The sequence below is a fragment of the Scyliorhinus canicula genome, chromosome 14, assembly GCF_902713615.1.
Source record: "Scyliorhinus canicula chromosome 14, sScyCan1.1, whole genome shotgun sequence".
Taxonomy (NCBI): Eukaryota; Metazoa; Chordata; class Chondrichthyes; order Carcharhiniformes; family Scyliorhinidae; genus Scyliorhinus; species Scyliorhinus canicula.
Window position 1 is genome coordinate 37,480,816 of NC_052159.1, and position 26,261 is coordinate 37,507,076.

General features: G+C 43.0%; 1 protein-coding gene across 11 annotated transcripts in view; it reads left to right on the plus strand.

Moving 5' to 3' along the window:
• The window catches only part of supt20 (SPT20 homolog, SAGA complex component), a 101,234-nt gene that overhangs the window by 39,023 nt on the left and 35,950 nt on the right, over positions 1 to 26,261 (plus strand). For all 11 annotated transcript variants that reach the window (XM_038818436.1, XM_038818434.1, XM_038818437.1 and 8 more), the window contains 6 exons: positions 507 to 539; positions 640 to 757; positions 5,713 to 5,821; positions 8,522 to 8,683; positions 14,974 to 15,283; positions 23,148 to 23,302. In XM_038818436.1, coding sequence (XP_038674364.1) covers positions 507 to 539; positions 640 to 757; positions 5,713 to 5,821; positions 8,522 to 8,683; positions 14,974 to 15,283; positions 23,148 to 23,302 — 887 coding nt within the window. The remainder of the gene's footprint in view (positions 1 to 506; positions 540 to 639; positions 758 to 5,712; positions 5,822 to 8,521; positions 8,684 to 14,973; positions 15,284 to 23,147; positions 23,303 to 26,261) is intronic.

Here is a 26,261-nt window from a genome sequence, read left to right on the forward strand (position 1 = left end):
GGAAGTATAATTTTGGTTATATTAGCACTTCAGAAACATTTTGTTGTTGCTAATTATGTAAGATACATCGGGACATTCAAAGTGTTTTACCGTTAATGGACTATTTCTGAGATACACGATTTCTGAAATTCTGCTCTTTTTAGCAGGAGCTGATTTGTCCAAAATGAAATGAAATGAATCAGTTTTTGGTGCTTGAGGAAAGAATGTTCGCCAGGAAGCTAACTTTGCTCTTCCTCAAACAGCCATTGATTCTTTTAAATCCACCTGAGCTGGCATATGAATTCTCGGTTTCACATTGCATGTAGAAAATTGCATCTCAGTGCTGACTAAAGTATCAGATGAGACTGCTCTCATGTCTGTAATAGTACTTGAACCCAGAGCATTCTAAGTCAGAGTTGTGAATGTTTAACTTGCAGAAGTGTGATTGCATTTGAATAGTTTAGGTCTATACATTTTCTATGTTGGTTCCACGAATCTCAACTCAAAAACATTGTTTTGTATACCAGGTTCCCAATAGGTACGAAAGCAGAAGCTGACAGGTGAGTGTCCTTGATTTTCCTCTCCTCCTCTACACACTGCATATTACAGAGTTTTCATCATCGGGGTTTACTGTTTAAAACCCATCTTGTTAAACTGCAGGTTTGTAAAGCAGTATTTTGAGGTTTTGCAGCAGGACATCAAGTGCCCAGTGAAGATTTCCCACAATTCAGCTGGCTCAGTAAGCCAGAGTCACTTGTCACCTGGAAAAGAAATTGAGGTGGGTTCACAATAGTATACTTTTACTATTTAAAGTTTGGGTTTGTATTCTTTTTGTATTCGGAATAATTTTTTTTAAATCGGCCCATTCTCTTGATATCTTTACCCATCCTATTGCATAGTATTGAGATCATTTCCTTGGTGCAATTATAATTGAAATGAGTTTTTCATTAACTAATTTATTGTTTTGCGCAGCAGAGCCTCAAGTGACCAGCTCCAACACCTTGTGGTCCTCCAGATTTCTCCACAAAGATGAATTTGAGCAAAAACTAATAATTACATCTGCCTCTCATACAAGTCCCTGTGGAACTGCAGCCCCTCCTGTTCCTAATTACAATTTAAAATGACGTTTTTCCATTTAAAATAAAGTTATATAGCTACGGATGTATTCTTGAAAGGGCAGCATTTTTTAATGGTGATTAATAAACTGAAGTAGTTGTGTTTCTACTACCAGCCAACAATTTTATTGGAGAAGGTGAACAGGGCTTTAGTGTAGATAAAAACCAAGGCTCAATTCAACTAATTGTCCCATAGCTCACATCGCCGAGAAACACATGGCTATACAACATGACTTGCATTGTATAAGAGGCCTCAGCAGGGAACTGGAAGCTGAGGCTGCACATAGCCCTGTTTTCTACACTGAGGAGTTCTGCTTGCCCGATCTCCCCAGTGAAGCCAGAGATCGGGATGCTGAGGCCCTTGAAGTGACCCCAAGCGCGAACACCAATGCCAGCTGGCAGAGCCACCTGGGCACCTTGGCTGTGCCAGGCTGACACCACCAGGCAGCCAGGTTGGCACTTTCAGGGTATCCAGGTGTCACCAGCTGTACCAGGGCAACCACCCTGCCCAAAGAGCTTGCAGCTGGGAGCCTCCGATCCCCTGGGAGGCCCCCATGAGTGCCGTTCTGTCTGATCCACATTTGTGGGGACCAATCCCGAACCACGTTTGCCCGAGGCCTCTTGAGGCAAAGGTGATGAATGACAAAGCTTCAGGTACTTCGCTATTTTGTGGGATCTCGTGAGGCGTTGCAAACCGGGTAGATCCCGTGAGTAGGCACTCCTGGCTTTTATTGACCACGTTGCTCCGCAGCAAGATGCCTTTCGGGCACAGCATGGCCATTGGATCACGCCCCGTGTATGCTGATATTCTAAATGTAAATATATAGACATTGAGTATGAAAATTAATCTTACAAAACAAATGAAACTCATAATTTTCATTCAGGAATACTCCAGTGTCACCTGGCTCGTTGAACTTCATTATACATTTTGCAATAGTCATACCAGTCAGCATATTGATAGGAACAAAGTGGGATATTTTATGCCCTCTCACACGGTGTGTTTGATGACAGAGAGGGCATTTAATTAGGCGGAAGGTGGCGTATGAGTACTTTGTCACTTTCCTCCGTCCACCAAAATTAAGTCCAAGACGGGAAGTCTAATGGTCAAACTCACTGCCCGGTTGCCAACTGAGGAGCATGAGTGGCCAATTAATTTTTATTTTTTAAAATAATTTTTATTCAAATTTTCACAAAGAAAAAAAAGAAAACAGTAACAGAAAATTCAAAGAACAACCCCCCCCCCCCCCATGTATACAAAAGAGAAACAGTAAATAAACGCCCGCCGTTAGCGAAGATTCAGCACAAAACAAACACAAAGAGAAACAGACCCCCCCCCCTCCGGTTGCTGCTGCTGCTGACCTTTTGACTTTATCGTTCTGCCAGGAGATCTAGGAATGGTTGCCATCTCCTGAAAAACCGCTGCACTGACCCCCTTAGGACAAATTTCACCTTCTCCAGTTTAATAAACCCCGCCATATCGTTGACCCAAGCCTCCACGCTTGGGGGTCTCGCATCCTTCCACTGAAGAAGAATCCTTCGCCGGGCTACTAGGGACGCAAAGGCCAGAACACCGGCCTCTTTCGCCTCCTGCACTCCCGGCTCCACTGCAACCCCAAATATTGCAAGTCCCCAGCTTGGATTGACCCTGGATCCTACCACCCTCGATACCGTCCTTGCTCCACCCTTCCAAAATTCCCCCAGCGCTGGGCATGCCCAGAACATATGGACATGGTTTGCTGGGCCCCCAGAGCACCTAATACACCTGTCCTCACTCCCAAAGAGCCGGCTCATCCTTGTCCCGATCATATGAGCCCTATGCAGCACCTTAAACTGTATGTGGCTAAGCCTCGCACAAGAAGAGGAGGAGTTCGCCCTTTCTAGGGCATCCGCCCACGTCCCCTCCTCAATCTCCTCACCCAGCTCCTCCTCCCATTTAACTTTCAGCTCCTCCACCGAGGCCTCGTCTACCTCCTGGTACGCTTCCGAGATCCTCCCCTCTCCAACCCACACCCCGGAGAGCACTCTGTCCTGAACCCCACGTGGCAGCAGCAGAGGGAACCCCGCCACCTGCCGCCTGACAAACGCCCTTACTTGCATGTACCTAAAGCTGTTCCCCGGGGGAGCCCAAACTTCCCTTCCAACTCACCCAGGCTCGCGAACTTCCCATCTATGAACAGGTCCCCCAGCCTCCTGACACCTGCCCTGTGCCAACTCAGGAACCCGCCATCAATTCTCCCCGGAACAAACCGGTGGTTCCCCCGTATCGGGGACCCCATCGAGGCCCCCACCTACCTCCTGTGCCGTCTCCATTGCCCCCAAATCTTGAGGGTAGCTGCAACCACCGGGCTCATGGTATACCTCGTTGGAGGGAGCGGCAACGGCGCCGTTACCAGCGCTTCCAGGCTTGTGCTCACACAGGATGCCATCTCCACCTCTTCCATGCTGCCCCCTCCCCATCCATTACCCACTTCCGCACCATCGCTGCGTTGGCAGCCCAATAATACCCACAGAGGTTGGGCAGCGCCAGCCCCCCTCACCCCCCCATCCCTGCCCCGCTCCAGAAACACCCTTCTCACCCTCGGGGTCCCGTGCGCCCACACAAATCCCGTAATGCTCCTGTTAACCCGCCTGAAAAAGGCCTTCGGGATAAGGATGGGGAGGCACTGGAACAGGAACAGAAACCTCGGGAGCACTGTCATCTTGACTGACTGCACCCTACCCGCCAGAGACGGCGGCAGCATGTCCCACCTCTTAAACTCCTCCTCCATTTGCTCCACCAGCCTTGTGAGGTTAAGCTTATGCAAGCCCCCCCAGCTCCTGGCCACCTGAACCCCCAAGTACCTGAAGCTCCTCTCCGCCCTTTTCAGCAGGAGCTTCCCATTCCTCCCCCCCCCCCCCCCCCCCCCCCCCCCCCTCCTGGTCTCCCGGGTGGACTACAAACAGCTCGCTTTTCCCAAAGTTAAGCTTATACCCTGAGAAATCCCCAGATTCCCGGAGAATCCCCATCACCACCGGCATTCCCTCCACCGGGTCCGCCACATACAACAAAAGGTCGTCCGCATAGAGCGACACTCGGTGCTCCTCCCCATCCCGGACCAGCCCCCTCCAATCCCCCGACTCCGGCAGCGCCATAGCCAGGGGTTCAGTTGCCAGCGCGACAAGTAGGGGGGACAGGGGGGACACCTGCCTCGTCCCTCGATACAAACGAAAATACTCCGACCTCCTCTTATTCGTGGTCACACCCGCCATCAGGGCCTCATACAACAGCCTCGCCCAACTGACAATGAGTGGCCAATTAATGACTACTTAACGGCCTCATCCAGCCGTCACTGGTATTCACCCAGTTGTGGGTGGATATAACAACATGTGGTATACACAATAAGTAAAACTTTGAGGGCTGCACGATGTTCCCGCTGGTGGGGGAGGATTCAAAGGTACTCGGTGCCTGATCTTTGTAGCCGGGATCAAACCCAAGTCCTCAGTGCCGTGAGGTAGCTATGCTAACCACTGTGCCATCGTGCCGCCCTGCAACAAAGATCTTTTGCTGGCTTTGCGGTCAGCAACAAGACCGCCAACATCTCCATAAAATCCCCCGCCCCTGCAGAGGGTGTAAAGACTTAAGATGTAAAATGAAGATTCTTTACTACAATAATAGCCAGTATATTTATTAAATGCTGGAATGATTTAGAATGTTGAAAATAATTGCTCAACCATTGGTACGTTGTGCTTATCAAAGTGAACAACACCATAGCCAACATTCTCCATTCAACGCCACTCCAAACGGGATTCCTGTTTTGGTGGAGAATGGAGTGCCAATGATAAAATGCCATTCTTCGATCCCCCACCAACGTTTTCAGCATGCTCCCTCCCCATGCTGACAGGAGGATGCAAATCACCACTTCTATTTGATTAATGGACTGGGAGCCCGATCCTTTATACACACACACCGGGAAATCCTCCAAGATGGGCAAGGAGGTCGGTGCATAACGGAGCTGCCCCAAAGTATATCAGAAGGCCCCTCTATTCCCTACCATGGGAATAATGGCTGCCCCTCAAGAGCACACGCACATGAGGGTGTCCTGACCCTGCCGCCCCCAATCAGAACCAATGCCCCCACATCAAACCTCCCCCATCAGAGACCCCTAGCGGCCTTCAACAGAAACCCTCATCAGAGGGTGATTTAGGGAGATGGGGGGTTCGAGAATCAGGTCACACTCGTGGGGGGGGGGGGGGGGGGGGTGAACGTTATTCCCGTGGTGGAGGAGTGGCGGGAGAATGTCCGCTACCTGTGAGTGGGGGCGGCAGGATTTGTGTTGTGTGAGGAGGGGGACCCACAGCGGGCCTCAGGATCGGACTGCCCGATCAAAATGGTGACCCGATACCAGGACTCCTATGGAATCCAGTGAGCTCTCCCCATGCATAAATTAGCATGGTGAAGGTGAGAGATGCGTATACTGGGCACCACTCCCAACGCCAGCAGAGACCAGTAGCGATTGTCCGCTAGAGGGAACACTTCGCCCAAAAGGAGAATCGCGGCCTATATGTTTTAAAAGAAAAATGTGTTCTGCATGTTCTGTTCAATAATTGTTCAATTAGCCATGTGTATTTTTCTTTGCAGCAATCTGAAGAAATTTCTGGATCTGTCCAGTCTTCTATACTGGGTAAGGGTGTGAAGCACCGGCCTCCATCCATTAAACTCCCAAGTGGCTCAAGTGGCAGCCCTTCAGGTAAATGTTTTCATGATTGATTTGTTTGTATAGTATCGTAATCATTTCGGATTATCCTAATATTAGTTCATACACAATGAGGATGATTACATTTCAGAAGAATGGAACTGAAAAATCTGGCAAACATTTATTCCTAAAATGTGCATGAGTCGCAGAAAACTAGCATGCAGTTACAGCAGGTAATAAAAAAAGCAAATGGAATGTTGGCATTTATAGCTGAAGGAATAGAGCATAAAGATAAGGAAGTGTTGTTGCAACAATACAAGGCATTGGAAGGGCAGCACCGTGGTGCAGTGAGTTAGCCTTGTTGTCTCACGGCGCCGAGGTCCCAATTTCGATCCCAGCTCTGGGTCACTGTCCGTGTGGCATTTGCACATTCTCCCCGTGTTTGCGTGGGTTTCACCCCCAAAACCCAAAGATGTGCATGCTGGGTGGATTGGCCACGCTAAATTGCCCCTTAAATAGGAAAAAATGAATTAGGTACTCTAAATAAAAAAAATACAAGGCATTGGTGAGACTGCACCTGGAGTATTGTTCACAGTTTTCGTCCCCTTATTTGAGGAAAGATGTCGAGGCAATGGAGGCAGTTCAGAGGACATTCGTCTGATTGATTCCAGAGGTGAGGATTATGAAGAGAGATTGAACAGTTTAGGCCGATACTCTCTAGAGTTTAGAAGAATGAGGGGAGATCAAATTGAGGCATATAAGGTGATAAAAGGTATGGATAAAGTAGATGTCGAGCGGATGCTTTCTCTTGTGGGGTGTTCTTGAACGAGAAGTCATAGTCTCAGGATAAAGGGTAGCAAATGTAAAACGGAGATGAGGAGAAACTACTTCTCCCAAAGTGTTTTGCATCCGTGGAATTCGCTATCCCAGAGTGCTGTGGATGCTGGGACAGTGAGTAAATTTAAGGAGGAGTTGGACAGATTTTTAATTGGTAATGGGTTGAAGGGTTATGGAGAACGGGCAGGTGGGGTTGAGGCCATGATGAGATCAGCCATGATCGTATTGAACGGTGGAGCGGACTCGAGAGGCTAAATTACCTACTCCTAGTCCGATGTTCTAAGAAAGAACTATTCTGTCTGATTTCACCATCCAGCACCTCAAGCACAAATCTGGTGTTCTTGATTAATAACCTTTTATTGTCACAAGTATGAAGTTACTGTGAAAAGCCCCTAGTCGCCACATTCCAGCGCCTGTCCGGGTAAGCTGGTACGGGAATTGAACCCACACTGCTGGCCTTGTTCTGCATCACAAGCCAGCTGTCGAGCCCACTGAGCTAAACCAGCCCTCTATTAATAAGGGGATTAATAAGGGGATTTCTTCATTTGGAGTTATGGGCATAAGGCAAGAAAATGCGGATGAGAAACGTCTCATCCGTGAGCGAATGATGGAGCAGACTCGATGGGCCAAATGGCCTAATTCTGCTCCAATATCTTATAGTCTGGTGAGAACATGACTTTGTAGTTTCATAGGGATATGTTAAATATTCCAAACTAGCCTTACTCTTTTACAGTGACAGTTGTTAAATTGTTCGTTCTGCTTCTCTTACAAATCTTTTTTATTCTGATTAAATTTTATTTAATTGAAACAGATTCTTAAATCCAAATTCAAATGATAATAGTTCCAAGTGTAGGTTAAAACTATGCATTGGCTTCACAAATCATTGTTACCTAATGATCTACGATTGCACAAATCAAAATGGTGATGGTTCTCACCCATGTTCTCCCACAACAACAGTGAGCCAGTAATGAAAAGTATTCTTGTGGGGGCATGGTAGCACTAGTGATTCACAGTGCCCGAGTCTCAGGTTCGATTCCCAGCTTGGGTCACTGTCTGTGCATGTGCTCCCCGTGTCTGCATGGGTTTCCTCCGGGTGCTCCGGTTTCCTCCCAGAAATCCCAAAGACGTGCTTGTTAGGTGAATTGAAAATTCTGACTTCTCCCTCAGTGTGCTCGAATAGGGGCCGGAGTGGCGACTGGAGGATTTTCACAGTAACTTCATTCTGATGTTAATGTAAGCCTACTTATGACAATAATAAAGATTATTATTATGATACCTGAATAATTTTTTTGTGTTGCCTTACCCATTTGCTGATCGGTTTGTCTGCTGAAGAGGGGAACCTTTAAGTAAGATTATTTTAAAAAGGTAATGAGATAGATTTAAGAGTTAGTACTAAGCCCAAATAAAACCTTTTTTCTGGTTGAAACATTGTTGCTGAAATTCTCCATCCAAATTAAAATGTTCTTATAAAAATACTGGACAGAATCTTACCAGAATTTGGCAACGTGTCAGGCTCAGACTGAAAACTGGCATGTAACTCTCTAGTTACACAGACCAGTTTTCTCTCCAAATATTGAGCCTCTTAGAGAAAAAAGAATGAGTGGGCAAGGTTTACTCTGTCACTCTGGCTGGGCCTGCTCCACAGAGATTGGGGCACCATCTTTAGAAGGCTTTGTGATCAATATTGCAGCCCACGAGCCGCCAGCCGCCATCACAGTGGCATTGCACCCCCCCCCCCCCCCCCAATATTCATCAGCGGTCCATCTCCTTTTCACAGAGGGAATAGTACATAGGATGACTAAAAGTGGAGCAAAGGAAAATATGGGGAGTGGAAATTTAAGACCTTGGTTTCCCCAAAGCTCAATAATAAGTATGTTAAGTAGTGTTCGACTAAAATATATTTGTGATCTATTTTAGGAAATGTCTTTAGTCCGTTGCAACCAAGTGGCCACCTGAAATCCACAACTCCCCCTCCTACTACTACTAAAAGTGCTAGTTTGTCTAGAAAACATTCTGCGGATTTTAATCAAGTGAACATCCTCTCACCACCTGCCATGTCTCCAGTGGGTTCATCACAAAGTGAGTGGAATAACTAGCAACATATTTGTGGCTAGTTCACTATGTTAATGGTGTGCATACACGTTAATAAGCTGAATTGCTTAGTGTGGCATTTCCCTAAGAATGTCTTTCTCTAATGTTTAATGTGAGCCACATTTAAATGTATAATTTAATTAAGTTTTATGTATATAATTGTATAATACAGCATTTTGTATGTCTGTGTACTCAAAATAGTCAAAGTAAAAATAAATGAGTGCTGTGGTTGACAAATTGAAACTTTCACAAGCATTGGTGTAAAATGAATGTATAAAAGAATTGATGATAAAAGCTAGTCGTAAATTCAAAGACTTTCAAAATTTGAGCTTACATGCTTAAGTTGTTAACCTCTTAAGAAAGCCTAGTTCTGTAAAACCTACTTTGTTATTACTGTAGGGTGTTGATCACACATTAGTCTCAGAAATGGCAGTAGAAGTTTGAGTTAGCTTTATATAATATGCCTAGAGATTATATTAACAGTTTGCATTTATATAGCACCTTTAACATAGTAAAATTTTGTACAGCGCTTCGGAGAAGTGCTAGCAAACAAAGTTTCACTCCAATCCACAAAAGGAGATATTATGACAGGTAGCCAAAAATGTGGTCAACGGCATAGGTTTAAAGGAGCATCTAAAAACAGGACCAAGCTTTAAGCAAGAAATTTCAGGGTTTAAGAACATAAAATATAGGCATGATGTGGAGATGCCGGTGTTGGACTGGGGTGAGCACAGTAAAAAAACTTTTTACCATAAAATATAGGAGCGTGGATAGGTAGGTCATTTGGCCCCTTGAGCCTGCTCCGCCATTCAATGACAACAATGCTGATCTGATTGTGGCCTTAACTCCATATTACTTCCTGCTCTCCTCCACCCCATCACACCAAACCTGCCAATTATCCTTGATTCCCTTGTAAACCAATAATCTATGTAGATTAGCGTTGAATACATTCAGTAACACAACATACACTGCTCTCCTGGGATGGAGATTTCCAAAGGTTAGTGATTTTCTAAGAGTATAAATTTCTCCTCATTTCCATCTTAAATGGTAGATCACTTATTTTGAAACTGCATCCCCTAGTTGTAGATTCTCCCATGAGGAGAAACATCCTCTAACCCTCGACTGTCCCCAGCCCCCCTCAGGATCTATCAATAAGCTCTCCTCGCGTTCTTCTGAACTGCATTGAGTACAGGCCCAGTCTGCTGAATCTTCCCTCATAAGACAATTCCATCATCCCAGGAATTAAGCTGGTGAACCTTCTCTGAATTGCCTCCTCAATTAAGCTGACCAAAACTTTACACTGTGCTCCAGGTGTGATCTTGTCAGTGCCCTGTATAGTTGCAGCAAGTCTTTGGCTGGGATCGTCCGGTCCTTCCCGCCAGCGGGATCAAAGGAGTTTTTGCTGATGGTCAAATACTCCGTTCTCGCTGGCAGCGGTGAGGGAGCGAACATTTTATCCCGACTCTCCATTTCCAGTTAGATAGCCAATCCTCTATCGATGCTAATATATTATTCTCAACACCATGAAACAAGTTAAGGCACAGCCACCAGTAATGAAGTGACAAATTGGGGTTGCACAAGAGTGCAGAATTGGAGGAGCGCAGAGATTTTGAAGAGTTGTAGGGCAGAGGTTACAGTGATGGTGAGGGGTACGGTCATGAAATAAAGATGAGAACTTTAAAAATCATGTCTTGCTGTGCCAAGATCCGATATTGACCAACGAGCACAGTGGTGATGCATGAACAGGGCTTGGTGCTTAAATTAATTGGTAGCAATTTTGCTTATAGAATCTCCCACAACACCACTTGATCATGTAATCTAGAAGAAAACTACAGCGAAGGTCAGAGGAGTGATGTGTATTGTCTGTTTTTGGGTGACATGTTAAACACAGGTCCTATCGACCTTATCTGGTGGTTTCGATGGATGTTAAAAGTTCTGCGGTACTGTTTAAAGAAGAGCTGGTTACTATTACTCCCTCAATTAGTATCAGCTGAAACAAACATGGGTGTTTGTGGGATGTTGCTGGCACAGAATGACTGCCATGTTTGTTCACACACCACTGCACTTCAAAAAGTATTTCACTGTACAGTGCTTTGCAGTGTTTAGACATGAAAAGTATTATACAAATAATGTGCTATATTTCAATGTAAATATTTTGTAGCAATTATTTTTGTTCATTACTACATTTCTGCTTCAATTACTCTTTGTAAGTCACTGTACTTTCACACCATTGTAATAACTGCATCAACTTTATAATGCATCGTTCTCGTTAATGAAAAAAACGATTCAAACAGAGAAATAACCATTGCTTGAGAGCACCTTTGTGAAAATACAGGTGGCGTTTGCTGAAAAAATTACCACGGGATAATTTCTTTCTTACAATTTATAGTGCAGGTACAATGCACGTTATTGAATTGTCATATGCGCTAAAATGCATTGATGTAAAAATGCTTGTTAATTTGCTGGCATCCACTGTGTGCCTGCCCTTAGAGATGCTGAATTTACTTCTCTAGCTGAGCTGAAAACAAGTACTTGTTTTTCCCCAATGCAATTTATTCTTAACCTTTATACTTGAATCCATTAGGGTACATGCAGATAACCATTTAAACTATCTATAGAACAAAGCAATTCTAGCAGTTTTGGAATTAGTGTGAAGAAATTTACACGTATTAAAATTGGAAGCAACATTGCCATAAGTGTCCAGTGGTTGAATCTTCTAAAATATTTTAAGGATGATATTTTTTACTATAAATGCAGCATTGCCAGTACCATGAGCATTGTTCTATACAAAACCATCCTTTTGTGTTTTACAGTTCAAGCTGTGTTAAAGCCTTGAATCCATACCCAGTCCCAACCATAAAGTGTGTCTCAGACATTGGGAAAACGAGTAAACTTAACAAAAAAACAGGCTTTTGGGAAATGGTAGAGGATCATATTAATTTTAAAGTTAAACACTACATGAATTTGTGGGCATGAGTTGGTTTCAAATAGAATGTAATGACTTTATGCATATTTTATGTTAGAAATGATTTGATACATGGCATATATTATAAATATAATTCTACTTCACAGGTCATGGTTAGCAGGGCATCCAAGCCAGGGCAGTCACAAAAGATATCCCATTCCCTTAAAAGAATTCAAGATGAAACAAATATGAAATGCATATTTAGTGGGATAATCCCGCCGTTCAAGAAATTTTGGATGAAGATTTCTAAAAGTTACTTGCTAGGAATTTTAAGGAAAAAGTGTAAATGCGCTGACAACCCGAATATTCACAAAATCAAGGAATCTACTGGAAACATTGCAGTTAATCCTGGAAATTTAAAGTAATAATAAAATTCTATTTTTTTTGCTACAAAATTCCTTTCTAATACCTTACATACAGAATGAGTACTCAATCCCAAAGAACAGTTAATGACAATTTATTAGTACAGTTTATAACATATGTTAATGCCATCTTCGCTATAGATTTATCAATAGTTCTTGAAGATTACATTCTCTGCAATTTGTACCTAATTTTAATTCACAATAATTTCAATATATATCTGACTTGTACCATTTTAATTACCTAAAATGTGATATAACCGGATAAAAACCATTGAATGCAATGAATATATACCCTGTTTGTTATATTAACTGTAATTTATCCTTGATGGAATTGATTCCTGTGTTCATTAGGATTAACATTAGAGGATTAGATTCCCTTTCTCCAAATGAACCTTACCATAACAGAAAGCATTATCTCCTCCACTGCCAGTAGCCAAGAGGAACCTTTCAGGAGAAACAGACAATTTTCAAAATTTGTGAAGTGATCCTGCAGAGCATCTATAACGCACAAAAAGTAACCTTCATAATTTCACCAGGCATAAGTATCAGGGTAGGCAGATCCATCTGTGCTGAAGTTGTCATGGTAATTATCTGTGGTAAAGAATGTCCTTGGGAGGAAAACATTTTTTTCCTCTTCAGGGAGTTGCTTTCCCTGCTTCTGCAAAAAAAAATTAATTAATCCTGTGTTTGATTTGTCGTATAAATAATTTTACACTACTTTTACCCTCTCCGTGTTGAAGATTGAGGTAATCAATGGGATTATTTTCAAACCCCTTGTTCGTGGCTCTCATTGTCCAAATAAACTGATGATCACTGCCTGAAGAGTTCTTTGTATAGTGCATTAGCAATGGCAAATTAATTAATCAGGCTGCCCCTTTAAGGAATTATGATGTTGTTTTCCTGTTTTAGTGAATTGTCCATGACTAGCATTGACACCTAAGGCAACCTTAATGTGATTCTCAGGACTACTGATCAAATTCTTTCTATTGCCTAAAATATCTATTGGAGCCAAGTATTTCAGTCATCTCGCCTCTGAGTCAGAAGGTTGTGGGTTCAAGTCCCACTCCAGGACCTGAGCACATAAATTAAGGTTAACACTCCATTGCAGTGCTGAGGGAGTACTGCACTGCCAGGTGCCTTTAGTTGAGGTGTTAAATTGAGGCGCTGTCTGCCTTCTTAGATGAACATAAACGATTCTATGATTCTATTTCAAAGAAGAACAGGGGCGTTATCCCCAGTATCCTGGCCAATATTTATGTTTTAATCAACATCACAAAAAGAAAGATTATCTGGTCATCTCATTCTTTTTGGTAGGAGTTTGCTTTGTGCAAATTGATTCTGTATCCTACATTACTACAAGTGACTTTGCTTCAAAAGTACTTCATTGGCTGCAAAGTGCTTTGGGATGTCCATTGATCGTGAAAGACGCTATATAAATGCAAGTCTTTTTAAAAGATAATTATTAAATTGAAATTTGGAGAATTTTGCCTCATGGAGATCTTTTTGTCTCAAAAGTCATCAGCCTTTCTGGCCAAATAATTCTTTAACGTGGGCACTAAAGGCATGGCTTGATAAAGTTGAGCTACAAATTTGGACAAATCAAGCACTATGATAATATTCTTCGAGTTTGACCAACGCACAAGAGGAAAATACCTTGATTACAAAAGGTTACTTAAACTCAGAGAAATCATGAGACCAGTGATGTAACAGATATTCTTAGTCAAGTAATGGACCGAAACATTAAATATTAAAGAAACAATGGGCATTTAAATAGCTAAGGAAATTGTGGCTTGAAAAAATGCAAAAAAAGAGTGAGAGGGTTTGTGAATCTCAGTAAGAATTATTGAAGCAGGTTTGAAATTGAAAATGTAACTGAAGTATGAAGTTTCTGGAATCAGTGTCTGGACCAAAAGGTTAGAGAGTACCTAGGGAAAAAAGTTTGCCTTGAGCTTCATAGTATATGAGCAGTGACTGCCAAAGGAGCACTAAACAATGCTACAATTACAGGATGGTAACAAATAAAGTCAAATCAAAGTACAGGATTTAGTTTGATAACAAAGTTTATGCATCGTAACAATACACAGAAAGAGTATTACATATGTTTTACACATGTTGTATTTATCAATTTCCTTTTAAAACTTTTCTTCTAAAATTGGACACAGCACTTCAAAGCAACCACCTATGCAGATAAAAAGGCTCATTTGGGACAGGTTATTCTCAAACTTCAGCAATCTGCAAAGTATTTATTTACCAATCTCTAAAAGTTATCAATGGTTGCAAATAAGATAATTTGTTTCTTTTGCTTCTTGACAACTGCCACAACTGTGAGATTATTATACTTAGAACTGCCTAAAAGTCTAATTCACCCATGGCTAGGATATAATGTTGAACCATTTAATTGTACAAAATCACATGCTGTCTATTAAATATTTAACAATTTCGCTAATTATAGGCAAAGCTTGAAAGTTTGAAAAATTTGTTCATGGGATCTGGGCATCGCTGACTGCTCCCTATCCCGAGTTGCCCTTAAGGTGGTGGTGTGCTGTCTTCTTAAATTGCTGTTGTTGATTTATATCTGATGTTTTGCAGTTACTGATTTATATCTAATATTTTGCAGTTATTGATTTATGTCTGGTGTATTTTTTCATTAACTATTCAGGTAGTGGAAGATTTCTTCAAAGTCTAGCTTTCCTATTTGTATATGCAGCTGCATTATGTGAAGACGCTATTCTATAATTCAAACTACCGTAAATGGATGGAGAGTGACTTGATTCACATTTACAGATAACCTTGAAACTTATTTGACAGAAATGTTTACAATTGCAAGTCACTATTTCTGATAACTTTCTCCTTAATATTAACAATAAATGTTTCTTATGGGCAGTTTACAGAAATCCTCTTCATCGGTTTTAAAGTAATAATGTGGCACTTTTTGTTTTCTCAATGAGCAGGATCTGGGACACCCAAGCCATCAACCCCCACACCAACCAACACCCCTTCATCAACTCCACACCCTTCTGATGTCCAAACCCCAGCATCTACAACCACTCCCACAGCTACTCCTACACAAGAATCAGGCCTCAATCCGCAGACCCTTTTAACCCCTTTTGCCCAACAGCAGATGGCTCTCAGTCAAGCTCTGCCAGTAATGACCATACCTCTTTCCAGTATGGTAACTTCTATTACAACAGGGAGTTCATCCACCCAGGTGATGACAAACCCAGCGGGTCTCAACTTCATCAATGTAGTGGGCTCTGTTTGGTAAGAATATTTCTAAATATTTTTAAATCTATCCAATCATTTTATTTGGATGTATTAATCTTTTAAGATTGAAGTATATTTTTACTTTTATCCACTAAATAGTGGATTTTTTGTTGTTGCTGACTCTGACAACAGATTCTGGTTCAACACCATATATTCAGTTTCTATGTTCAACATCCTTCATGTACCGCAGGAGCAAACATGTGTCAGCAGTGAAATATCAATTTTGATACCAGAATGACAGATGGCAGTCTTATCACACCTCTCCCGTCCAAGCTACTGTAACTTCTTATCATCGTACTATTTACTGTGATTCTGCATGATGAGTTCTATAGTTTTCCTAAAGTCTGTTTATTTCACTTTGTTTTACTTGTTTGAAGTCCCAAAATCTCTTTAACACGTAAGCAAAGTTTTAATTTCCAAGTGTTCTGTAAGGGCTCATGGAGGTGGGAATAATATATTAGCATGGTTGAAGGATCAGTCAAGGAACAGGAGGTAGTGAGTAGGAATAAATGGGGCATTTTCAAGTTGACAGGCCATAGTTAGTAAAGACACAAAGATCAGCGCTTGGGCCCAGCTATTTATAATCTATATTAATGACTTAGATGAAGAGACAGAAAGCAATGCATTCCAATTAGCTGATAATATAGAGCTAGGTGATAATGTAAACTATGAAGAGATAACATGGACAAGTTAAATGAGTGGGAAACAAGCCGACAATTGGAGTATAATGTGGAGAAGTGTGGATTTATTCATTTGGTAGTAAGAATAGAAAAGCAGAATTTTTTTTTAAGGGTGTGAAAATTATAAATGGGTACTCGCACTCAAACAAGGAACACAAATTTATGCAAGTACAGCAAGCAATTAGGAAGGCAGATGGCTTGTTTACCTTCAATTCAAGGGGACTGGAGTACAAGAACAAGGATGCTTTACTACAATTGTCTAGGACTTTGGAACAAACACACCTGGAATCTTTTAGCCTCCATATCTATCGAAGAATATCCTTACCTTGGAAGTGGTGCAGGGGCTGATTTAGCACAGTGGGCTAAACGGCTGACTTGTAATGCAGAACAAGGCCAGCAGTGCGGATTCAATTCCCATACCAGCTTCCCCGAACAGGAGCTGGAATGTGGCCACTAGGGACTTTTCACAGTAATTTCATTGAAGCCTACTTGTGACAAGAAGCGATTATTATCATTATTGACGGTTTATTAGATTGGTTTCTAATAAAATGGTTGTGCTATGATGAGATATTGAGCAAATTGGGCCTATAACATCTGGAGTTTAGAAGAATAAGAGGTGATCTCATTGAAATATACAGATTCATGAAGGAGTTTGCCAGGATGTGGACAATGAGTGGTTGTTTCCGCTGGCTGGATATCTAGAACATGGGGTCACAGCTCAGGATAAGGGGTCCATTATTTAAGGCTGAGATGAAAAGAACTTTCTTCCAGGGGGTTGTGAATCTTCAATTCTATACCCCAGAGGGCTGTGTTCTTGACTAAGATAGATTTTTGATCTCGCAGGGAATTAAAGGCAGAGTTGAGACAGAAGATCAGCCATACTCAAATTTAATGATGGAGCAGGTTCGAAGATCCATATGGCCTAGTCCTTCTCCTATTTCTTATGTTTTTATGTAGTTAACTATCTCCAGTCACATCTCCACATCTGCTATTACTCCAGGGTCTTTTTGAAAAACCTTAGAAAACTTACTGAAAGACCCAAACTTTTATCATAATCTACATCCTCTGATCTCCTTCCAACATGACCATTGCTGAACTCTGATACTAATGTGGAGAAGCTCAAGGACTTTGTATCACGCATAGAGGTTCTCATTGGCTGCTTCTCTCCTCTGGCCTCTCCCTTGCCTCTAACAACTCAAAGGGTTCAGGGGGAAGGTGGGAAAAAAGGGACCACATTCAGATCAGACAAGATCTTCTCAAAATGCTTGAAGGGACGAATGGCCTACTCCTCCTAATTCATTTGTTCTTATGCACTTCCATCAAACCTCCCAGCAGAGCTCTCTTCCTCCCACACCCCTCCCCACATTTGACAGCCTGGGTGGAATTCTTCCAAGCCCCTGCCTGTGGGTTCAATGGCAGGCATGGGAGTAAAATCCGTCGAGAGGCCCAAAACTTTGTTTTACACCAGTGTGATTTTCCAGCAGGATCTTCTGCTGGTGCCCGCCATGGCAGATTGGGAAATGCGCTGGAGGCTGGCGTGAAACTCATTTGCATCCCACAAATGGGAAGCAGAGGAAGGTCCGACTACCCACGAGTGATTCTTTGCGGTGTCAGTAAGAAATTGTGCATGTGCAAAACAGGCTTGTAAAAACTTGGCGTGCAGATGTTGGGGCTCACCAAAACAACGCTCGTGGCTGCCTCCGGAGTTCAGGATGGAGGGTGACGGAAACCCTGGACCCCAGAACACCACATCAGTGGGTGGGGGGAAGCACCTACAGGTTTCAGTCTCCTGAAGGGCTCCAGCTCCTAGCCTTAGGGTGTTTCTGGAGATCCATCTTTATTTTCAGGAGGTCCACTTCTTTTCTTCTGTAGTGGGTCAGTGATGTTGGAAAGTGCCCGTATAGGACGGCGGACTATGCGCCATCAAGCCTGCTCTGCCCAGGTGCAAAACACCCAGTTGCATAATTAATGAGGCCAGGGCTGGGTGATTTGGTGCATTTTTCCACCAGACTCTGCAGCGAGAAAGACTCCATGTTCTGCCCCACCATGGGACTTAGTCCCCCAGATGGGAGAATTCTGTCCCATGCCCCATCTCCCGCAATAACCATCACACTTTTCTTCTCCATGAAATCCATCACTTACTTTCTTGACGTAATTCTGATGTAGTTGAAGTACTCAACTTCCACTTCTTGACCCCATATTTGCCAATTAAATCTCTTAGGTTTTGTTTTGCGCACAGCACTGGACTGCCTTGGTCCAAGTTCTCAAAGATAATTGATGTGACTGAAGCTCCCCATTTGTCTCTTTTTGTAATCCTTTATCTCTTTGTTTCCTTTGGCATTACCGATCACTCCATGCCAACTACTTCTCATCCCCAACCCCACAGCAGCATTCTCTTCCATTTCTACTTCTTTAATGTAGCCACACATTGTTTTTCCTCCCATATTCACATGGTTACCTGTAATATACCCTAGGTCTCTGTTCCATCATTAAAACGCTACCCTTGTTTACATGATCAACAAATCAGTTTGCCTGTAAGTTATCTGTTCACCACTAGCAACAACTCCATTGGGTCCTTCAGCTTAACTTTTGAAAAACCAAGGCTAGTATATTTTTTAATTTCAGTCAGCACTTGCGGACTTCGTGCAGTGTATTGTTAAAATCTGCTAAAATATGTTTGACAATCTCATTTCCAATTTTGGTGATGTGCTGCCACAATACCCAGTTAAGTGATAGCAGAAGTTAGTAACTCACGTCCATTCCCTTACCATGACCGTACTCCTTCAGTTTTGTTATGCTTCCACTTCTGCCTCACTGTTGTTTAAACTCCAATTCACACCTTTACATCAAGGTTTGATTTCTCCCAAACATCTCTTTGTCCAAACTGGGTGCACCATTTTCCATACTTTTGTTGATCTAAAGATCTTTGGCCCATGATCTCTTTTGCCCAACAGTTAGTCCATCCTTTTTGAACTATTTGCTCTCTGGGCACCAGTGAAGCAAATTCAGTTCCTCACAATAATAAAATGGAAAATGCTGGGAAACACTCTGCAAGTCATGCAGCATCTGTGACGAGAGAAATAGGCCGGAATTCTCTGGCTGCATACGCCGGCATTCTCTGATCCTGCTGTCAGCTCACCCCTTTCCACAGGTTGCCCGGCAGAGTGGCGTGGCTTCAATGGGAATTTCCAGTGGCAGGAGCAGAGAACCCCATCGTCAGCGAACAGCGCACCGCTGAGAAACACACGGCTGGGATACCAGGGAATCCCGCCCATAGAGTTAATATTTCAGGTCGTTAAAAATTTCATCCAGCCTCATTAGAGGCTGTCTGACCTGAGTATTTTCCAGCATTTTCATTTAGTATTTGTGATTTGCAGCATGAACAATATCTTGCTTTTTATTTTGGTGTTCATTTTTTTGTATTAGTTTTCAAAACACTCAGTGGCCTCATTTCACCCTTTCTGAGCTATTTTATTTAGCTATACCTTCTCTCCACTCAATCCAACCTACCATCTGGCATTGATCATCAATCACTATGCATGTTTTCCCCCCCTAATGCCAATGATTATTTCCTGCGCTAAGTTCAAGAATCTTGTTTCAGACAGCATTTGCCAAGCTGCAATAAGCATGCTATTATGGAACATTGTTTGGATCCAACTTTCAGTACAGGCCTGCAGTTTGACAGTTTTATTTTACTTCAGGTGTTTAATCTAAACCAAGAAAAATGCACTCTGCCTCCTGAGTAGCATGGTCTGCTCCTAATAATTCACTGATCTTTTGCTTGAGAAAAAGATGCATTATCCAATAGTTTATCTCAAGCAATTATAATAAAACAGCCGAGGCATTTTCATGTAATTTCATAATCGACATTCCAATTAACAGATAATTTAAAATAGGCTATTTCAAAATTTTGCCTTTCTGTGGTTAGACTCCTGAAGTGTGAAAAGGATGCTGATTGAGGAAGGAAGTTAAATCACTTGCCTTGTACAGTCATCTTATTAAAGAAGTATTTTCCATAAAGTAAGACCTCTTTATCTATCCCATTTATCTCTCTTGCTAGAGATAAGGGCCGGGATTCTCTGATCCGAGCTTGCCCGCCACCACTGCCAGCGAGGGTAGAGAATTTGGCACTCAGCCAAAATTCCATTCACTGCATCAGGAACAGAGAATCCTGCCAATGTGAATGGACAAAGAATTTTAGTCCATATTTCCAGGATATAATCCATATTCTTGTCTTCTGAAAAACAGTTGTCATTCCATGGTTTAGCTCATTGGGCTAAATCGCTGGCTTTTAAAGCGGACCAAGCAGGCCAGCAGCACGGTTCGATTCCCGTACCAGCCTCCCCGGACAGGCGCCGGAATGTGGCGACTAGGGGCTTTTCACAGTAACTTCATTGAAGCCTACTCGTGACAATAAGCGATTTTCATTTCATTTCATGTGTTATTTTGTACAGTAAAGGAATGGTTAAAACCCTCCATTTATATCAGTAGATTCTTAAAGGCACTTCATTTAGGTAATATTCTTTATTGGCAAATATAGATCAATCTTAATTTTAAAAAATGATGACAGCCATACAAAGTGAGCAAAATGAATCTCATCTGAAAACTGCCCCATGAATGTGTAACAATTTGTTTAATTGTACACTAACACCGTTGCACATCGATTGTATTATTCTATGAAAAGTAAGAAGTCTTGCAACACCAGGTTAAAGTCCAACAGGTTTGTTTCAAACACGAGCTTTCGGAGCGCAGCTCCTTCTTCAGGTGACCAGGCAGGAATGTTCCCTTCCAGTCGGGGAACACTTCAGCAGTCAAGGGCATTCAGCCTCTGATCTCCGGGTAAGCGTTCTTCAAGGCAGCCTTCAGGACACGCGACAACGCAGAATTGCCGAGCAAAAACTTATAGCTAAGTTCCGCACGCATGAGTGCGGCCTCAACCAGGATTTTGGATTCATTGTCGCATTACATCCACTCCCCACCATCTGGCCCGGACTTGCAAAATTCCACCAACTGTTCTGGCTTGAAACAATTGACACCCTCTTTAACCTATGATTATCCCTCTCTCTGGATCTGTAATGATTTGATTACCTGCAAATTCTCGCTTTCCAAGCATTGTCCGGCATCGCTGACTTTGTCTATATAAATGTTTCTGGATCATACCTCTCCAGTCACCTGAAGAAGGAGCTGCGCTCTGAAAGCTCGTGTTTGAAACAAACCTGTTGGACTTTAACCTGGTGTTGTAAGACTTCTTACTGTGCTCACCCCAGTCCAACGCCGGTATCTCCACATCATGTCTATGAAAAGGGCCTGCGTGGGTTTCCTCCGGGTGCTCCAGTTTCCTCCCACAAGTCCCGAAAGATGTGCTGTTAGGTAATTTGGACATTCTGAATTCCCCCTCTGTGTGCCTGAACAGGCGCCGGAATGTGGCAGCTAAGGACGTTTCACAGAAGATTCATTGCAGTGTTAATGTAAGCCTACTTGTGACATTAAAGATTATTAAAAGAAATGTTACTTTTTAAAAACGTAATGTAGTAGATTTTATTCTTCCTATTTCCTAACAGTTCTCTCATGTATTCAGACTAAACTGATTTTGCAGAGTCAAAGTACACTATAAGAAGTGTCATACTGCAAAGGCTACAATATAATGAAAGTATATTTGTGTTATTTATTTATGCATACAAGAACAAAGCTCAACCATCTGTTGTAGCATACTGGAAAGCCAATATTAGAAAGACTTGTGTACTTGATCAATTCCAGAATGTGTTTAATTTATTTATCACTATTCTTTAACCCTTTCTAATGCAAAGTTTTCCAAACAATCACTTTTGAACAATTGTATCAGTTAAATCTTTTCCCCATCAGATTGATAATAACTGCTCACTAAGGGATAGTTTAAATTTGCATAAATGCCATTGATTTTTATCATTCATGTTAAAACCGGAATTGTAACTAGAAATGAATATTCTGAGTACATTTTGTCTTGAAGGAAAAGGAGAGCCCAGGAAGAGTGATTCCAATATTAAGTACTCTCCTCTGTATGTGGTTTGTATTATACATTTTTTTTTAAAGTGCTCGTCCCCTGAAACATATTGGTAAATAGTTTTCCTAGTCGGAGACTTAACTTTCTAACCTCCGTTCTCACCCAGAGCTGTTTTACTGATGTAGGTAAGAGTAGTTAATTTCACTGAATGGATGCTTGTACTTTGAACAGACCTGGATGCCTAAATAAAAGCATTTGATCTGCACATCAACTATGAGCACAACAGTACATAATCTAATACAAACTTTATGCAGTACTGTGCTTCCAGATTAACATCCCGGCCTTGACTTCCAATTAACAGGCCAATATTCATCGGGTCTAACTAACCTCCAACATCACAATGACTGCAGAAGTCGCTGGAGGGCTGAAAGTAGTGAATTTCCATGGAAACGAAAATTGGTTTATAAAAATATGAGCTGCTCTTTCTAATTACTATAGATATACGCTGTACATTATATACTATACAATTTCTGATCACTTAATGTCATAATTGATACCTGCACACTTTAAAAAATATTTTTCATGACCCATGTTTAATAATATGCCATTCATGCTGATGCAAGTGGTCATTTTAATTTGGCAATACTATTAAAGTCAGGAGAGGCTTAGAATCTATTTTGAGAAATTTGAATGATCGGTTATAGAAATTGCACACCCAATATTTTTCAAACATTAAAAATAAATCTTATTTGAAAGACCCCTCTGAAATTTAGGGTAATTTGTGTTGCCTTTCCTGAATTTCTCTTTTTTTCTTTTTCAAATGATTACAAGTAACACAGTACTCCATGTGCCGTCTCAGTCATATTTTATTAATGTTTCTTCTTTCTTGGTGTGGCATTGTGTGGTTCTAATTTCACATTTTAACATTTTGCTGGCCTTTGCAACTGCTCCCCAACATTGTGATGATACTTGGACTATTTGGTCAGCTTTTACACAAGATGGGTTTCCCTGGCTTATTTTTATGCCTGCCACGATTTACTTCGTATACCATCCTGGTTTGTAATTTCACGATTTGTCAGCTTTACAATAATTCTAGCATGTTTACCTTAAACCTTTTGTTAAAACTGATGTTGTAGAAGTGGCCTATTGACTAAAATCAGTCAGAAACTTAGGGATAATATATTTGTTTGTCCCCCTTTAGTGGAGCACAGACATTGATGAGTGGTTCGAATCCTATGCTGGGGAATAATGCTGGAGCTATAGACTCCTACAGGCATAAATCTAAGCAGCATTATACCACCAGCAGGACTGGTACCAAGCTCCCTGCCAGCTGCCATGCATCTGCAGCTCAAGCAGGTTAGTACTAAGTAAGAGACATGATTGATGAAGTATCTGAAGTATTTAAACAATCACTATTAATCCAGCTTTGGTCTTTTATTTTGGTATACCTGTACTTTAGAAAACCCCAAAACCTCTAATCTTTCGAGAGAACTGAGTTAGTGAGATATAGGATGGAATTTTCTATGGCCCTCCAAGCGGTTTAAATGGCAGGGCGGGGTGGGGGAGAATTTGGTGGGATTGCAAAAATCAGTTCACGCCGGTGTGAATTTCCCATCGGTATCTTCCGCTGGTGCCTGCCATGACGGATCAGGAAGCCCCTGGAGGACAGCATGAAAACTGATTTGCATTCGCTAATGGGACGTAGATGAAGACCCATCCAAAATCTTCCACCCATGCCTGATTCTTTGCGATGCCAGCCGGAAAACACACTGGTGCAAACACACCTAGAAAAGATGGTATGCAGATGTCGGTCTCACCTGAACAATGCCTGGGGCTGCCTCGGGAGTTCAGAGCGGAGGCCACCAGAAACCTTGAACTCCGGAAGACCAAAGCAGCAATAGTGGGGGACGGTTACAGATGGATCTTCAGATTCAGTGTCATTGAAGAGGTCCATTCCAGCTTCAGAATGTTTCTGGAGATCCATCTTCATTTTCAGGAGGTCTATGTTCTTTCTTCAGTAGTGGGCCGGTGATATTGGGCACCATTTCAGTATGTCACCCGGGTATGATGGCAGACTTTGTGCCATAAGATCTGCCCACCATGGAATATGGCACAAAACACCTGCTTGCATAATTAATGAGATATGATGTGTTCCACCGGCCTCTGCAGCGGGAAACACCTCCACATTCCTGTCCCCATCATAGGACTTAGTCCCCAGATAGTAGAATCCTGCCTCCAAAAATCATTGGTTAGCATTGTGTGAAAATCTCTTATTTTAAAATACAATTCCAAAATATTATTTTCAGCACAGATGTAGGAAAGAAAAAAGCAATGTTCTTCATTGTAATGCCAGCACCCAATCCTATTCCCCAAGGTAGCTTTATGGAAAACAAATGCAAGAGGCAAAAAACAAACAAGTTGGATTCACTCAGCAGTTTTTAACTTAATTATCCATTGCCATGTAATTCCAATATGTAATATTTTTGTTTGGTAAATGTTGGGCAGGATTCTCTGTTTGGGAGACTAGGGGCCAGATTCTCTGAATCTGAGGCTAAGTGTAGAGGGATCTTTGGCGTCTTACGTGTACAAATATCAGCGCTGGCCCCTCACCGATGCTGCGACTGGTGAGGGGCTAGCAGCCCCATGATGTAAAACTCCCGGCCTCCACAAAATAATGGCTGGTCCGTGGCCGTCAGCATATGCAACGGTGACGACATGCAGCGGTCACACCATAAAAACATGGCCGCCGGCTGTGCGCAGACCCAAACCTGTCAGATAGTGCTCCCCCTGGACACCCCCCCCCCCCCCCAACCAGTCCTCCCAGCCGACGCGTGAAGCCCCAGCAATCACGGCTGCCGCCCACTGGGGTGCTGTGACACAGTCCGCAGTCGCCACAACAACCGGTTCCCGCACGGCTGGGACAAGAAGTGAACTGCGCCGTCGTAAACACGGGCCCATTATGGGCGGAGCATTAGTTGACGCGCTAATGCTGTCCCCAATGGCATGCATCACGCGGCGCAATGACGCCGTTTCGGAAGGGATGGCGCATACGAAACCTGCTCAAACGGCACCGCCCCCCATTTCTTCGTAAAAACGCATTCCTCCACCCAATCGCCAATTACAAAATTGGTATCGGGAACCGGAGAATCTCGCCCTAGTTGCCCCGCCAGAGGTGATGTGGAACTGATTTGCACCTCCAATCATGATGCAATTCAGTCTCCTTCATCGTGCAAATTTATGCATGGTGAGAAATATGAGGGACACCTGAGGGAACTTTGCTATCTCACCGCCATTTTGAGCAGGAAGCCCGATACCGAGGTCCCGTGGCCAGACACCCCATTCCACATCGCAAAGCAGCACTTCCCTGCATCACAAAGCAGCCTACCACCTTAGATTTTCTGGGTGCTTTCCCCAAGTGTGGGGATGACCCAAAACCCCCACTACGACGCCCTAAATAGGGAGATCCCCAAAGAGATCTCCTAAATAGGGAGACCCCGTAAATAGGAAGACCCCCTAACTAAAGGGACCCCACCCAGAGACCCCCAAACTAAAGCGAACCCCTAATAAAGGGACCCACCCCATGAGACTACCTAACTAAAGGGACCCGCAGAGACCCCCTAACTAAAGGGACCCCTCCCCCGACAAATGCGATCGCTGACTGGAAGCTAAAGAGCACTCCAAACGGCAGTTAAAAAAAATACAGTTATAAATTCACCCAAGCATACATCTTCTGGCTCCAATGGAGGAAATAACATTGGCGGGGTTCTTAGTTTCTGAGACTAAGTGCTGACGCCAACGCAGAAGTCGTGGACTTTCACGCCAGCAAAACTGGAACCGAACCTGGATCAATTCAGCAACTGTGAAGGGGCTAGCACCGGCGCCATGTGGAACGCGATCGATTCCGATTAAAAACGGTGCGGGGTTCTCTCAGTCCGTGATTGACACTTGGGAGGCTGACAAGCTGCATCCGCATATACACATTACAATCCCCACACACACTCATCCCAGCCAACAAGCTGATACTGGGTTGTGCTGGAGTGCACCCAAACAATTGATGGGTCGGCTGAGACCAGAGGGTACCTAGGGGGTGGCCTGGGTGCGACACCTTTACAACCTGTGGGCTGTTAATATCCGTCTACCTGACCCCACAGCCCACCTCCTGGCCACACCCCCGCTACTCCCCCTGTCAAAAAGCCCCCCGGCCAGCGGCACAATTGTCAGCAAACTATGGCGATATTAGACACTTTCCGTACCTCCTCTCTCCTCCCTCCTTCAGCAGCCACAACACCGGTTTTCACGGTTTTAAAACCACAAG